General features: G+C 45.9%; 1 protein-coding gene across 2 annotated transcripts in view; it reads left to right on the top strand.

The window, feature by feature from the left end:
• The window catches only part of EEF2K (eukaryotic elongation factor 2 kinase), a 57,722-nt gene extending 45,856 nt beyond the window's left edge, over window positions 1-11,866 (top strand). For both annotated transcript variants that reach the window (XM_012645023.1, XM_012645022.1), the window contains 5 exons: window positions 27-161; window positions 327-515; window positions 4,458-4,582; window positions 8,362-8,540; window positions 10,507-11,866. In XM_012645023.1, the coding sequence (XP_012500477.1) occupies window positions 27-161; window positions 327-515; window positions 4,458-4,582; window positions 8,362-8,540; window positions 10,507-10,616 (738 nt within the window). In that variant the 3' untranslated portion in view covers window positions 10,617-11,866. The remainder of the gene's footprint in view (window positions 1-26; window positions 162-326; window positions 516-4,457; window positions 4,583-8,361; window positions 8,541-10,506) is intronic.
• Window positions 11,867-17,173: the final 5,307 nt, after the last annotated feature.

The following is a 17,173-nucleotide window of genomic DNA, read 5'->3' as shown; positions in this document are numbered from 1 at the left end:
TTCTATGGCCGGTTCTCTCCCTTCAGGTCTGTGTAGAGAAGTGGAATCTCCTCAACTCCTCCCGCCTCCACCTGCCGAGGGCTTCGGCCGTGGCCCTGGAAGTGCAAAGGCTTAATGCTCTGGACCTTGAAAAGAAAATCGGGAAGTCCATTTTGGGGAAGGTATCCTCCATGCCCATCTCAGAGCCCCCTCTGCACTAACCCGGAGGCCCCCAGCTCACGCCTCTCCTCCGCTAATCGCTTCCTCCCGCAGGCTTGGCTGGGCGGCCCTGGGGTGCAGCTTCGGCCTCCCAGACAGCCGGGCCAACACCGCAGTCTGTGTGGCAGGTCCATCTGGCCATGGTGCGCTACCACGAGGGCGGGCGCTTCTGCGAGAAGGACGAAGAGTGGGACCGCGAGTCGGCCGTCTTCCATCTGGAGCACGCGGCCGACCTGGGCGAGCTGGAGGCCATCGTGGGCCTGGGGCTCATGTACTCACAGCTGCCCCACCACATCCTGGCCGATGTCTCCGTGAAGGTGAGGGTGGGGGAGGCCTGGTTAACCCGTCACTCGCCTGCCTCCGTTCCTATTGGTCATTCATTTACCTGCCTCCCCTGCTAGAGGTTTATGCAGCGCACAGAAATGGCCTGGCCGTTGGTTTGGGGGCAGGCCCTTCAAAGTTAGTTGAAACTGGCTGGGCATGGCGGCTCACGCCTATAATCCGAGCACTTCGAGGCGGGAGAATTGCTTGAGGCCAGGAGTTCGAGACCAGCTTGGGCAGCATAGCAAGATCTCATCTCTACAAAAAATTTAAAAATTAGCTTGGCGCGGTGGCTGCGCCTGTAGTCCCAGCTGCTTGGGAGGCTGAGGCAGGAGGATCGCTTGAGCCCGGGAGTTTGAGGTTGCTGGGAGCGAGGCTGACGCCACGGCACTTTCTAGCTAGGGGAGAGTGAGACCATGTCTCAAAAAAAAAAAAAAAAATAATAATAATAATATGTAGCATTCAGTTTACAAATAACAATAAAAAGTACTCTTTATTATAAATTTTGTATAGTCAATTGATTTTCACAGTGAACTTCACTGATTTTTTCAAACTCTTGTATCCATAGCCAACCTATGGTTACGACTGATGAAGACTGTAGTCTGACATAAACGAGTAAGATGAAAGTGAGATATGTTAGAACCGGAACTTCATTTGCCACTGATATGAGCAACTTCCTTCCTGAATCGGATCATAGTTTTAAATACTGGAGGAGTATTTCTTCGATTTGCTGTGGTAGTCACAATAGAATAGCCACAAACGTGACCCACTTGTAAGTTTCATCAGCAGATTCGTGTTTTCCATCCTTTCTTAAGTTTAGATAATTGGCAAAACAATAAATCAACCCTTGATTTGCAGCAGCATCTGCTCTCTGTGGGGTAAGTGCTCCTACCCCCGCCAATTTCAAGTTACCAGGGTGACGTCACTGAACACGGAGCTGGGAAGAATGCGCAGTGGCGCATCGTTATCTGGTGTTTCCGTCGTACACGTGCAGTGACTGGTGGTTCTCAACCGGTAGTTCTTCGCCAGGGATTTTGCCTTCTCCTTCCGCAGGGGACATTTAGCAAGGTCTAGAGACATTTGATTGTCACAGATAGTGAGGTGCTACTGGCATCTGGGGGGTAGAGAGTGGGGATTCTGTTAAACATCACACACAACACAGGACAGCCCTCCACGACGTAGAATTTGTCTGGTCCAAACTGTCTCTAGTGCCAAGGTTGAGAAACCCTGCGATAGATGTAAATAATCTCAAGAACATAGATAATAGTAAAACATAGTAAAAATAAGGAGGAAGTGATGAGTTTTGAGTATTTATTACCTTGGTTTTTCTTTCTGTTTTTTTTTTTTGAGACAGAGTCTCACTCTGTTTCCCTGTCTAGAGTGCCAGCCTAGCTCACAGCAACCTCAAACTCCTGGGTTCAAGCAGTCCTACTGCCTCAGCCTCCCGAGTAGCTGGGACTACAGGCATGCGCCACCATGCCCGGCTAATTTTTTCTATATGTTTTTAACTGTCCAATTAATTTCTTTCTATTTTTGGTAGAGACGGGGTCTCGCTCTTGCTCAGTCTGGTCTTGAACTCCTGAGCTCAAACGATCCACTTGCCTCAGCCGCCCAGAGAGCTAGGACTACAGGCGTGAGCCACTGCACCCAGCCCTATTACCTTGGTTTTTAATATAATTCATTTAATATAAGTCATCTCATAATTACGTTATCTCAGAAACATAATTTATATGATATAATTTTTAATAATGGCCGTGTTTTACAACTGGCTTGCCAAATCCCTGAAAATTTAAATCTGTTGTGAACCTGCGCACGCGGCTCTGGCACACTGCTGCATTCGGTCTTTGCGAGCTTTTACCGCAGAGCCTGGCACAGAGAAGACAGCTCAGAAGTGTCTGAGGACAGAATAAAGGAGTGGTGGGGACCAGGACCGCAGGTGATCCCATCTCTCTGAGACTTTCTAACCCTCCTTGCAATCCCACACTATTTACACCAGCTGCACCCCAGCAACTTCATAAAGGGATTAAGAAGCAAGTTCAGCTTCCTCATCTATAGGTGTTCCAAGGGCCTTTCTCTAGGGGACAGACTCTGGCAGCTTCCCCTAGCAAGAGTGTGGCTGCATAGAGCAGTGTGGTTAGGGCAAGGCAGGCAGGAAGGACGTGAGCTGTGTTCGGGCCAGGCCGTGGCTTAGCAAGGAAAGTGATCACCACGTGCCCTGAGAGGCCACTGTGCGCTCTGGAAGCCCCCCTCCCACTTCCCCCAGCACCCCCACTCTTTGGGCCTTTTTCTGTTGTCTTACTAAGACATTCATTCATTCAGGTACCTGCATTTTGAGCATCTGGGCACTGTCCTAGGTTCTTGTTCACAGTAGTAAGATAGACAAGGTCCCTGCCCTCATGGAGAAACCATTTCAGATGGGTTACGATGTAATACAGATAATAATTAACAAATAAAAACATTTCCAATAGAATTAAAAATAGCTAACCTTTATTGAACACTTCTTGCGCCAAGCATTGTTCTAAAGTGCAAGGGAGGAGAAAATATGATGGGGAATGTGATCAAGAGTGACTGGATAGGCCTCTTATGTTAGGCCACAGGCTCTGGCTGCAAGGGAGCCTGGGAAATGTAGTCATTAGCTGGTCAGCCTTGTGCCCAGCGAAAACATGGCAGGGGAGAATGAGAGTGGACATGGGGGTAACTGGTAGTCCTTGCCACACTTCTGGAAGCTTGAAGGTTAAGAAGAGCACTTTCATAGGCCACTATGAAAGTTTTAGATTTGTCTCTGAGCCAGGTAAGAAGCTAACGGAACAGTTTTAAGAGAGTAATGTGGCCTGACTTAGGTTTTAAGAGCATCTTTCTGGCTAGATGTTCCAGCCTGGCATCCTAGCATTTTGGAAGGTCGAGGAAGGAGGATCATTTAAGGCCAGTCTGGGCAACATAGTGAGACCCTGTCTCTACTTTAAAAAAAAAAAAAAATATTAGCCAGGCATGGTGGCACATGCCTGTAGTCCCAGCTACTTGGGAGGTTGAGGCAGGAGGGACATTCGAGCCCAGGTTCAAGGCTGCAGTGAACTATGATGCCGCCACTGTATTCCAGCCTGGGTGACAGAGCAAGACCCTCTCTCTAAAAAATAAAAGCATCTCTCTAGCTGCTGTGGAGTGGTCCGCAGGGGACCAGAGTGGAGACAGGAACTCTCCTACACTGCTGGGGGAATGTGCAAAGGTTTAAGCACTGTGGAAAGCAGGCAGGCAACTCCTCAAAAGGCTACACGTAGAGGCACATGTGACCCAGCAATTCCACTCATAGCCATGTACCCAAAGAATAAAAACATACATCCACACAAAATCTTGCACACGAATGTTCATAGCAGCATTATTCATAATAACTAAAAAGTGGAAACAGCCTAAACGTCCATCAGTGGATGAATGGATAAACAAAATGTGATTTGACCACACAACGGACTTCCATTTGATCATAAAAAGAAATGAAATACTGATACATGCTACAACATAGATGAACCTTGAAAGAGTCGTGCTAAGTGAAAGAAGCCAGTCGCAAAGGATCACATGTGTATGATTCCATTTACAGGAAATGTCCAGAACAGGCAATCCATGGAGACAGGAAATAGACTAGTCTCTGCCTAGTAGACTAGCACTGAGCTGGCTGGGGAGAGCAGGGGTGAGGGGAGATTGATAGTTAAAGTGTATGGAATTTCTTTTTGGATTGGTACAAGTATTCTGGAATTGATCATGATGACGGTTACACAGTTCTGTGAACATACTAAAAATGGCTGACGTTTACTGCTTCAGCAGCCCAGCCTAGAGCTCTCAAAATAACTCAAGAAACAGGGAGGAGATTGACTAGTGAGATCTTGGCAGCCTCCTGTAACGCAAACTTCATTTGCTTTGCTTTCTCCCTCTTTGGTTTAAATCGACAGGAGACGGAAGAGAATAAAACAAAAGGATTCGATTACTTACTGAAGGCAGCTGAAGCTGGCGACAGACAGTCCATGATCCTGGTGGCACGAGCTTTTGACACCGGCCAGAACCTCAGCCCAGACAGGTACTGCAGCTGTCACTCAGGTGGAGCTGGTGGGAATCGGGGCTGCGGGCGGACGCTGCCTTCCAGTGTTAGGACACACCTCGGTTCCAGTCTTGGTTCCCCATTACCAGTCCAGTGACATTGGGCAAGTTATTTTACCTCCTTGGCCTCAATTTCTTCATTTCGCAAGCTGGGAGTAGTTATAACACCTGTGTCTTGGGGCCGTTGTGCAAGGGGCAAATGAGATGTTGCCTGTGACTCTCACGGTGCCTGGCATATAAAGCGTGAGATACACGGCAGCCATTCTGGCCAGTATATGCAAGAAAAAATCTGAGATGATGTGCAGCATCAAGGTCAGAGTGGTTGCCCCTAGGTGTCAGGATTATGGCTGATTTAATTGGCTTTTCCTACTTTTATTTTTATTTGTGTTATTTTTCACTTCTAAGAGGAAGCGGGTAGAAGGAGGCAAGCTGCAGGGTGAGTTTTCCCGAATGGCTTCGAGACTCCTGAAGGCCGCGGCTCTGTAGGTGTCAACCCTTTTCATTATCCATCAGGCTGAAATGCCAGGACTGGTTCCTGCAGTGGATGGCAAAGCTTCATTTCAGGGACTTGGCTTGGCCAGTAGAAGGTCCAAGAAGTCCAAAGGCAGAGGTTGTTTAAGGGAATTGAACTCCTCATGGGATGCTTTGCTCACCCTCTGTGGTGCCCATTGGAACTTAGCTACCCCTACCCCGTCCTCAGGAGCCTCCCGAGGCTTTCTGGAAGGGAGTGGGATTGGCACCTTCATCGTCTAAACCTCCAGGGTCGGAGCAGCGTGGCGGTTCCCTCCTCTCTGGTGTCAAGGTCTCAGCCTCCCTCGTGGGTTTCGAAGGAAAGTCAGGACTGTGGCTCTATCATTTCAAGCTCCCAGGGTCAAACAGTTCTGGACACACAACATCCTGCCTATGTTACATATCATGCAGTCTCAACATTTATGAGACACGTACTATGTAACAGTAATGCTCCCTTATATTTGGTAACACTTCATCGTGTGATTTCATTTCATCAAAAACAAACATCGGGTCTCCTATATTGCTGTGGTCCCACTGTCTAGCACAGAGCCTGGCTCGGTAGTTGTGTGAATGAATGAACCAACACATCTCTTTGACACAGACAGGGCAGGTATTTTGGGCCTCATTTTATGGATAACTAAACTGTAGTTCCGAGAAGTGAGGAGACTTGCCCCTGGTCAAATACCTGGTACCTGGCAGGGTCAAAACTTAGGTCTTCTCATCCCTCACCCAGTGTACTGTCTACTGGCATGGAGAGGAAGTAAGCAAAAAAAGACCTGACAGGATCGTATCAGGTCAAACACCAGTGTATACATATGGTGCCCATTAAGTGTAATGGGGAAGCACCGCATGCGTGGGGGTAGCTGGAGCTGGGCGTTGAATATTTGCATCTGTGGTCCTTAAAAAGTCTTTGCTATGTGTGCTTTCTCTTCCTGCATTTTTCTACTTTTTAGTTTTATTCAAGGTGATGGGTTTTTTATTTACATATTAAGGCCATTAACCCTTTGGCATACGTTTCTCTTTAAAAAGGTGTTTTTCACAGATGACCACCATAGATGGGGTGAGGGCACAGGCATCACATAATGACCTTTGTTTATTGGGTTTGGGGACACACCTGTTTTTAATATTTATGTAGTTAAATCTATCAAAATATTCTTTTATAGCTTCTGCTGTAGTCATTTTTTTTTTTTTTTTAATTCTTCGTCCTTATTCCAAGCAGGTCCAGCCTCTTCCATTCAGGGAGCGTTAATTAGGGGCCAGCTATGGGTAAGGCAGGGCCCAAATTTGCATTTAAGGGTTTTGGCTCTCTGAAGTTGCCATCTAATAGGGAAAGGAAAAGACATTGGAAATTCCAAGGCAGGGTGGGCACTTTATCCCTGGGATAGCGTTGGTGGGGGTGGGCAGGGAGAGATTAGGCCCTTTCCCATTTAATGTTTTCGGGGCAATTCTGCTTTGTCCTTTAAGATGGGGAGGATCAGAACAGAAAGGAGTAAAGTCATCTAGTCTAGTGACTTCCAGCCAGTTTTAAAACTCAAGTTTGTTGAGCATGTCACTGATAATTTTCAAATGATTTCCATTTTTTAAAAACATAAAGTGGAGTCAAGGTTATCTCCTGAAAACCATCCCAGCCAGCCACTGGTTTGCATTTATTCATTCAGCAGATATTTGAGCCTGTGCTGTTTGCCAGGCCCTGGGGATTCTAGCCGTTAACAAAACAGACTAAGGCCCCTGCCTTCTTGGGGCTTACATGCTAGTCAGGGGAGACCATAAGAAACAAGTGAACAAGGAGCATTGAAGATTGCGATAATTGTTGTAAGAAACAGGGTGTTTGGGGACAGAGGGTTCTGAAGAGGTAGGTGCTATGTGAGCTGACTCTGGAGGGGTGAGAAGTGTCTTGGTTTTGTGCTGCTATAAAACAGTACCTGAGACTGGGTAATGTATCATAAACAGAAACTTACTGGCTCACAGTTCTGGAGGCTGGGAAGTGCAAAAGCAAGGTGCCGGCATCTGGCAAGGGCCTTCCGGCTGTGTCATCACATGGTGGAGGGAGAAGAGGGTGAGAGGGAGGCGAAGAGAGAGAAAAGTCATAGGGGGCCGAGCTCACCCTTTGATGATGAACCCACCCCCCCATAACAGCATGAAGCCATTCATGAGAGCAGAGCCCTCAGAGCCCAATCAGCTCTCAAATGTCCCTCATCCTAATACCGTCACACTGGCAATCAAATCTCAGCATGAGTTTTGGAAGGAATACACATCCAACAGCAGCAAGGAGCCAGGTGTGGAAAGAATTAGGGGAAGAATGTTCCAAGGTGAGGGAACAGCAGTTGGAACGGCCAAGGAGCAGGTAGGAGCTGGCACGTTTGGGAAATAGGAGGCGACCCTGCAAGCCTGGCGCAGAGGGTGACGAACAGGAGCTGGTATGGAGGGCAGACCGGGTCAGATAGGCCTCAGAGGAGGCCGTGGCCACGAGGAGAAGACAGCGAGTCATTAGAGCTGCTGCTCCTGGAACGTTTCATGAGAACTATAGAGCTTCTTATCTGGGTCTCTCTCTTTGCTCTTTCCTGACATACTGTAAATAGTTACTCACATGGGTTACACCCAAAGGAAAAGAGCACGCTGCCCTGTTAGCTCTGTAGTCTGTGTTGTGTGGTTTGGCAGGAACCTGTGTATGCCCTTAGGGGTGTGGTAGCCATACGTGGGCTACAGTGGGAGAAGGATGAGGTAGGGGGACACAGCTGGAAGGGGGGAGTCGGCTATTCCAGGGTAAGCTGTACGTCGTGCTGCAGGAGAGCCAGAGCCGGCCAGCACAGGTTGGGCAGGAAAGGGGGCTGAATGATTGCCATCAGCGCAGACGGCCCTGGAGGCCTCTGCAGAGGGAACTGTGTGCACCGCTTTCTACCCAAGTCAGAGGGCAGCTCGCCCAGGACACTGCTGATGGTAGCTCATAGGTGCTTTTGTGCAAACTGGAAAAATGGCTCCCTTCCTCAAGGCACTCTACTTCCGTCTGTTGGGAAATCGTTATAATATACTGATTTTGTTAAGGAGAGCCACTTGACTGCTCTCTTAATAAGTATATAAATCTACAATAGGAAGGTGTCCCTTAGATGTGGTGGTCTTGGGTATGATGGGCTGTGAACCATAAGTGGTGGCCCTGCTGGGATCCCTGACTTCGCCTCCTGCTGAGTGGCCCTTCTCCCTCCCGCCCCATTGCCATGGTAACCTCCCCTTTCCCTCTCATCTCCTGGCAAGATGCCAAGACTGGGTGGAGGCCCTGCACTGGTACAATGCTGCGCTGGAGAGGACGGACTGCGACGAGGGTGGCGAGTACGACGGGATGCAAGATGAGCCCCGGTACACGCTGCTGGCCAGGGAGGCTGAGATGCTGTTCACGGGCGGCTGCGGACTGGAGAAGGACCCACAGAGATCAGGTAGGGCCTGACAGACCTGCCCCTGGGGTGAGTCTCTTCCCCAGGAGGGGGCTTTATGGAGCTCACATGAAGATGAACATTTTTATTTTAATGGTTATATATTAGGGTTTTGTGGGGGAGTTTTGCAATTTTAAAAATTGAGTTCAGATTTTCATAACATAAAATTCACCATCTTGAAGTATATAGTTGGGTTTTTAGTATAGTCACAGTATTGTGCAATCATCACCACTATATAATTCCAGAACATTTCCATCACCGCGAAAAGAAACCCTGTACCAGTTAGCAGTTACTCCCAATTGCCCCCCACCCCTGTCCTTGGCAACCTCTAATCTTCTTTCTGTCTCTTTGGATTTGCCTATTCTGGACATTTCATATAAATGGGATGATACAATATGTGGCCTTCTGTGTCTGGCTTTTTTCACTTAGAATAATGTTTTCGGGATTCATCTATGTTGTAGCACGTATCAGAACTTCTTTCCTTCTTATTGCCAAATAATATTCCATTGTCTGGATATACCACATTTTGTTTATCCATTCATCAGTTGATGGACAAGTTATATATTTTTTTCTGTTACATAATGTATTAGTTTGCTTGGGCTGCTGTAGCAAAATACCATAGACTAGGCGGCTTAAACAACAAAAATTTATTTCTCACAGTTCTAGAGACTGGGAAGTCCAAGATCAAGGTGCTGGCCAATTCAGTTTCTGGTTTTTAGACAGCGAGATTTTCTCACTGTTTGCTCACGCGATCTTTTTTCTGGATGCAGGTGCAGACAGCAAGCACTGCTGGCTCTTCTTTCTGTAAGGGCCCTAGCCCGGTGTGATTACGGCCTCACCTTATGACCTCATTTAACTTTTATCACCTCCTCACAGGCTGCTATGGTTTGCATGTCCGCTCCAAAAGGCACATTGACATTTAATTACCACCATAATGGATTTAACAGGTGATTCAGCCATGAAGGCTCCACCCTGATGAATGGATTATGTACTTACCTCAGGAGGGGGTCAGTCATTGTGATAGTGGCTTTGTTATAAAGTGAATTCGGACCCCTCTCGCTGACTTGTACTCACCCTCTCTGGCCCTTCTGCCTTCTGCTGTGGGATGGTGCAGCGTTAAGGCCCTCGCCAGATGGTGCTGCCAGGCTCTTGGATTTCCCATCTTCTAGAACTGTGAGCCAAATTTCTGTTCATTACCAATTACCCCGTCTGTGGTATTCTGTTATAGCAACACAAAACAGACCAATACACAGGCCCTATCTCCAAATACAGTCTCATCGTGCATTAGGGCCTCAACATTTGAATTTGTGCGTGGGGGGGGGCCTGACGGAGGGACACAGGCATTCAGTCCATAATATATAATAAACATACTCAATTCTTGATTTCACAGGTGTAGGATGAGGCTAAGTTGAAAAAGTTTTTTTTTGAAGTCATATGAAAAATGAGAAAATAATAATGCAAATCTGTAATCTTATTTAAAATTTCTAAATCCATAAACCTCTGAAAACCAAAAGTAGTTTTGTAACTTCTGAGTGAATTCACTTGGTAGCAGAATCTGTCCTGAGATGAGGTGAAGCTGTTTATAGTCTATTTCTTCCATTTTCATACATCCCCAGTTAGTTCAGTGGAAGTCCTCAACCTGATTGCCATTGGCTCAAATTGAATCACCGGCCCATCCCTAAACCAATCACTGTGGTCATTGAGATGGCTTCCTCTGATTGGCCATGCTTAAGTCTGGACCAATCCCTGTGGTGGTGGGGAAGGGGGGCGGCTTTGATTGGTCAGGCTTGATTACATGCCCACCTTAGAGCACCACCCAGAACACCTGGCAGGAGGGAAGGGGCAAAAGAGGGGTAGTTTGGGTTCCTAAAGAAGCCTCAGGGTGCACTCCCAGGAGGGGTAGGAGACACTGGGCCGGCAAAAACAATAGGCAGATCACCTCTTTGTGCCCCACTTTGCTCTCTTTCAGGGGACTTGTACACCCAGGCGGCAGAGGCAGCTATGGAGGCCATGAAGGGCCGGCTGGCCAACCAGTACTACGAGAAGGCGGAGGAGGCCTGGGCCCAGATGGAGGAGTGACTGCCAGGAGGATCACTGCCAGTCCCAAGCAAAAGGGCTAGGAGAACAACAAAAAAAAGACTTACTTAGTTTGGGGGAAGCATTTTTAGTGTGTTGTAAATCAACTTTTTTTTGTATTTCATTTTTTGACTCTCGAAAATGTCTTTGCTACTAGCAGAGACACTACAGCTGTCCCTTAGGGCAGTATTTTTGGGGGAGTGGGGATTGAAAAAGCAGCCTAATGAACTGACATCATTTTGAAGTTCTATTTTTATTTGTATTTCCTTTTTTTGTCACGAGATGTAAGAAAGTACTTTTTGCCTTGGATGGCCAATGTTAGGGCTCCGCTCACCAGCCCTTTCAGGCTGGAGTGAAATCTCAGGCCCCCAGAGCCCTGCCTTTTGTAAATCAGGAAGGGGAGTGTAGGGGCTGCACATTAACTTCCCGGGGGATGCGTATCGTTGTGACTTAGCACGAAGCCTTCTTTCTTGAAGCATTTGGAAGTGTGCATGGCCTTTTTCGGAGGATGTGAGATTGTACAATACCCACACCCCCTTTGGCTGCAGGGAAGGGCTCGCTTACTGACTGTTTTCTAATCTTTTAGTTTATTTTCCCCCCATAATGCTACTGATTTTCTGGCCTACAGCCAAATTCCATTTTTTAAGCATGCTCTCTATCGTGGGCTTTACAAAACAGGTTTGACTTTTGTATGCACACATTTACTACCTCCAACTCCTGTATCGCTAGAGTGGAAGAGGGTGCACCTCAAAGCTTTTACACATAAGGACAGTGGCTTGGAATGTTGGAGCCTCTCCTCCAAGCTGACATGTACTCTGCATCTCAGTGGCAGCATCCACAACGTGACTGAAGTGTCCCTTGTACAGTGCTCCTCAACGTGTTCTTAGCATCTGATGTTCCTATGTGGTATCTGCTCCCCAAGCCCCGTCCTTGGCATTTTCTGCTTGAAGCTACGTTGGTTTTCTTGTAATTTGCAGCACTATGCTTTCAGAAGTAGCCCGTTGAGGTTTTATCTGAGATGTCTGAGAATGAGAGGGCAAGAACTGTAAACATTCATTATTTCTAGTGGTTTCCCTAGGGCCAGGCTATGGTTATCTTTATTTAATGAGCTTTTCCTTTAAACAGAGTTTAGATTTCATGTTAGTATGATTTCATTTGGTGTTTCAAATAGCAAAGAAAACAAACTGCTTTGATCAACCCCAAATGTTAAAGCAGCCTCTTCTTTCTTTGTTTAAAAATCAAAACATAGAAAAACAGTGTATAACATACAAATTTTTTTTTCTTTTTTTTTTGGAGACAGGTTCTCACTCTGTTGCCCACACTAGAGAGCGGTGGCATGATCATAGCTCACTGCAAGCTCAGTGATCCTCCTGCCTCAGCTTCCTGATTAGCTGGGACTACAGGCATGCGCCACATGCTTGGCTAATTTTTAAAATTTTTTGTAAAGACGGGGTCTCTCTGTGTTCCCAGGCTGTTCTCAAGCTCTTGACCTGAAGCAATCCTCTGCCTCGGCCTCCCAAAGTGCTGGGATTACAGGCGTGAGCCACTGCACCCAGTCAACCATTCTTATCTTTTCATTAAAACAGGCCTTTCAACACTTTAGTGTTGAGTGCTGTGGAGTCATGAACCTATGCAAGCATTAGGTTCCAAAGTCCAGAGTGTACCCTTAAAGGAAAAATCAAGCAGAGTCTAAATTACCCTTGAAAAATCCCTTGGACCACCCGTAAGTGACAGCATCCCTGGTTTTCTTCATATGGACTCATCACAGCCAGTTTTCCTTTAGAAGTTGGAACTGATCAGCCTTTTGGTGTCTGTACCAGATCAGTAGTTGGTTAAGATATGTGAGTGTATGTTAAACCAGTGCATATAGTTAAATTGCATAGGATAAATGTAACAAGGAACTTTATTGTGACTTTTCAAAGTAATCAAGCCTCATATTATTCATGCTTTTTATTGTTAATTCAGCCAGCCTCCTGAGATATTATTATGCAAATAATTTGTATTCCCGTCTAATTTCTTAGTTATATGTCATTTCTTCTCTGGTAGGAATTGGCAAACTTTTTTGTAAAGGGCCAGATAGTAAAGATTTTAGGTTTTGCAGGCCACATGGCCTCTGTTGCAGCTACTCAACCCTGCTGTTGTGGTGTAAAAGCAGCCATAGACAATGCGTAAACGGATGAGTGTGGCTGGCGTTCCAGTAAAACTTTATTCACAAAAACAGGTGGTCCTCTTGGGCTGTAGTTTGTCAACTCCTGCTCTGTTGACTGAGAGCTACTTTATTAAGTCCTGAGGGCAGGAACTGTCTCAACTTTGTGGCCTTCAGGGCTCAAAAACACAGTGCCTTGGCACAGAGTAGGCACTCAACAAGTGAACAAACGGAGAGTCAGCCCTAGTCATTGCACTTAACTTTTTGCGGCTCTGATTCCTCCAAGCAATTAATGATTCGTTATCTGGATTGGTTTGAACTGTCAGCCCCACAGTTCCATTTCCCTCCCACCCACCCATGTGGCCTTAATGTCAGTAGTTGGTCTGCTCCTCTGGGAGGCTGAGATGGCCTGGATATAGGGTTAAGCAAATGCTTCTTTAAGGACGCTTGAAGTAGAAAAGTAACTTGCAAGATGCCGAGATCCTTCCAAGCCAGCAGATGAACTGACTTCACCTTCGAAACCGTATTTCGTGCCTTCTAAAGTTGGCTGGGGCATCATCGTTTTCCACAAATGCTGGGCATGCCCAAAACAAAAACACACCCAGGACATATTCAAGTGCAAGAAGCAGATGTAAATCCAGGAGATTAGCAGAGCTGGTTCCTAATTTTCATCTGGCACCTTCATTTCACTGACAGAAACCCGGTTCTGCCAGGTAGGCTATTCCACAGTGACGCTGCTAGCTGACGCTACGTTGGAGCTAGTGTTGGAGAGCTGCTGTTAGCGGGTCCTGGGAATAAAATTTGAACTGGAGTTGAATGACCCTTTCAGTTTTGCTATAAGTAAGAGAGAAAGAAAATAAGTAAATAAACAAAGAAATGCCAGGCTTTCTGGATGTAAGAAATAAGAGAAAAAGCTCCCAAACCCCAGTGCTTCTGAACATCCCTGTTCTCCCCCTCGCTTGAGGCACTGTGGGAATTTGTCATCAAATGCAACCTGGATGCACCGAGCCAGGCAAACTGCTTTTGTGGCTGTTTTAGTGATTTTTTTTGCTTTTCATCCCAGCACATTTTTTTGCAGACATGTTTTACAAATCAACAAATGTTTACACAAGTATATGCAGCTTGTTGGGAGGGGAAGGAGACAAAATATGCATATCTGTGCTTGGATTTTTGCCTCTTGCTTACATTTCTGGTCTCTGAGGTAACCACTGGACCCTACTCAAGGTGGACTCAGTGGGACCCAGAGAGGTGGCCTGTGTTACAGATTTATTTTGGCATATGTACTGAGTTCCATTTTGTCTTTCCAAATAAAGTGGTTTCTTTCTTTCTCGTCTCGAATTTAAATGTCTCCTGGTAAAAAATGAAGTGAGGTAACTGGCTGGAGGCTGGGGTGACTGGGAGGGCTCAGGCCCCATCTGAAAGGGGCGGCCATGATTTGGCTTTCAATGATTGTCGCTGTGGGACGTTTGGGCCAATGTTGCCCCATTTTCCAGTTTTTCAAGAGCTGCTGAAAATTGGATTTTTTTAACGCATGGTCTGATTTTTAACATTTGTAATAAGTTCTGATAATTTGTAAGGCCATCAGATTTGGCCCATATGCTGTCAATTTGCTTTAGCTGAAGTATGTGAACCTCCCATTTTTTGATTTGTTTGTCTATAGAACATAAGGGATAATCTTACCATTACAGGGTTGTCATCAGCTTCAGAGAAGACAGTACATGTTAAAGTGTTTTTTGATCCAAAACTCTTGATTACCAATGTGATTCTTTGGTTTCAAGCTAATAGTTTAAGAGATTTGAACATTAGCTTAACTGTGCATGGTAGATCGAACACACACATTTAGGTCCACTTGCTCCCAGATCCCCAGTACAATGACAGAAGGGGGTTTTTTTCATGGCATAAGCCCCTGAGGATGAAGAGAGAAGAGTCGACCGTAATACAGTTCTGGATGCTGGAAAACAGATGGACTGTGACTCAATTAATGGACCCAGGAAGTCTGGATCCTAAGTCAGCAGTAGGGAAATCTGAGAAATGACCCAGCTTTCATTGTCAAAGAACCCCCACAGGCTGAGGAATTGGCATGAGGAACTTCTGGAAGGGACAATGAAATGGGTCTAAAAATGGAGGATCAGTTGAAAGACTGTTAAAGCACCAGACTGTTGGACCTTGTCATTAGACAAGCTGTGCAGCCAGCCAGCTGCATCTCTGTTCCCCTGCAGAGGCCTGGAACAGCAGGCACAGCAGAGAGGGAGGCTGCTCTTCTGCAAGGATGGGTAGGCGGGAGTTTCCATATTGGATGTAGAGGCCCTGCCAGCCTTTCCCCCCATGCTCCCAGGCACTGGCAGGCTGATTTGGACTCTTCTGGCAGAAGGCAGACCATGGGAGAAATCCCAAGGGCATCTGACTAGCTTGGGATAAAAGACTTAAAGGTACTGCCCCGTAATGAAACAGGCTGCCTTAGAAAGGCCTCAGCCACTAAGTCCACCCATAGCCACAGGACTTCCCAAACAACTTATTAGAGCTCCATTCGTAAACTTGAGCAGACAGCCAACGATCACCATGTAAGAAAAGCAATTTAGTATGAAAAACATGAACGGAAGAAAGCGTCTGAGAGGAAACAATATGCGGGCAGAAGAAAACTTAAAAAAACCAAAAAAGCTGTCATGACTATCCTTAGATGAAATACAGCTTCCATGAAAAGAGAACAAGATGCAATTTTAAAATTCACACAACAACAGAGCTCTTGGGAAAACTAAAACTGGATACCTCAAACGGCTCATAAAGGGGAAAAACAATTTAGGACTGAGTTATGCTCATTTGTAATTAATATTGGTTAAATTTATTCAAGTGTGCAAATCATTTAGCGGTAAGCAAATACTTTTACTGTAACACAGTGAGGGTTTCCAAAGGGTTTGGTTTCTTTCCTTCTACCTTGACATACTTATCAGTATTTTAGATCACCAAAAGGAACTCAAAGTCTATTAAAACTGGGTTTATTCTTTTATAAGCCATTTGAGGTACCTAGTTGTCTTTCTGCATACATATATTTCTTCTTTTTGACTTCATGTACAGTTTTAGTTTTCCCAATTAGAAACTAAATTCCAAAGAATTAGAGTTCTTACTATAAAGTAGTAGCTATTAGAAAATAGAAGTGTAATTGTTTTAATTAAACAATCCTCATTTTTTAAAAAAAGCCTAGGAGCCTAACTTAGGCACTTGAGAAGGAGAGAACAGAGACAATGGGGAGAAGATCTTAAAAAAAAAAAAAAAACATTTCTCAGAACTGAAGGAGATGTGTTTCTAGAGCCACAGGGCTCATCAAGTACCCAGCACAACGGGTGAAATCAGACCTACCCTGAGATTCATCTTCATGAAATTTCAGAACATTGAGGACAAGGAGAAACTTCCCACAGAGAAAGAACCAGTGCACAAAGGATTCAGAATCGTCAGAGTGGCATCAGAAGTTGGAAGATTGTGCCTGCTAAACTGCGGGGAAAATGCTTTGTAACTGAGAACCATATGCCCAGACTGTTCATCAAGTCTAGTGGTAAAATGAAGACATGTTCAGACACGTCAATTCTCAAAAAAGTAATCTCTCACGTACCCTTTCTCAGAAGCAACTGGAGGATGTGCTCCAACAAAACAGGGCTGGTGGGGGAGACTAAAGAGAAATGCAGGGATCCAGCATGAATGTGAGGTGAAGTCCCTGCGATCCCAACCCAACGGGCTTGCCGTGAACCCAGCGGTGCCTGGACCCTGCTGGGAGAAAGACCTTCAAGAAACTGAAGTGTGCTGGCCATGGTGGAGCGTTCCTGTAATCCTAGCTACTTGAGAGGCTGAAGTGGGAGGCTCCCTTGAGCCCAGGAGTTCACAGTCCAGCCTGGGCAACATAGCGAGACCCCACTGCTAAAATTCTTTTTTTTATTTCAGCATATTATGGGGGTACAGATGTTTAGGTTATGTATGTTGCCCTTGCCCCCCCTTCTCCCCCCAAGTCGGAGCTTCAAGTGTGTCCATCCCCTGCCACTGCTAAAATTTTAAAAATGAAAAAAAAAAGGTGAAGTGATTGAATACTTCATGTGTCTGTATTGCAAAGATGGACAGTTTGAGTTAAAGACAAATTCATAGCTATGAGGTAAATTTTTAAAAAGGCAATTATTAACTATAAAGCAAACAATATTTTTCCAGAAAAGGAAAATAATCATAGCCAAGTGCATGGCCAAGTTGTAAACAGCATTTACCAATCATTGCCCAAAGAATCTGGGTGCAGTGGTTTACACCTGTAATCCCAGCACTTTGGGAGGCTGAGGCAGGAGGATCACTTGAGCCCAGGAGTTTGAGAGCAGCCTCACAACACAGAAAGACCCCGTCTCTACAAAATGTTAGCCAGGCATGGTGGTGCACACCTGTAGTT

This window comes from Propithecus coquereli, unplaced genomic scaffold (assembly GCF_000956105.1).
Source record: "Propithecus coquereli isolate 6110/MARCELLA unplaced genomic scaffold, Pcoq_1.0 Scaffold223, whole genome shotgun sequence".
Lineage (NCBI taxonomy): Eukaryota > Metazoa > Chordata > Mammalia > Primates > Indriidae > Propithecus > Propithecus coquereli.
Note: the sequence above shows the minus strand (reverse complement) of the source record. Positions and strands in the feature narration are given on the sequence as shown.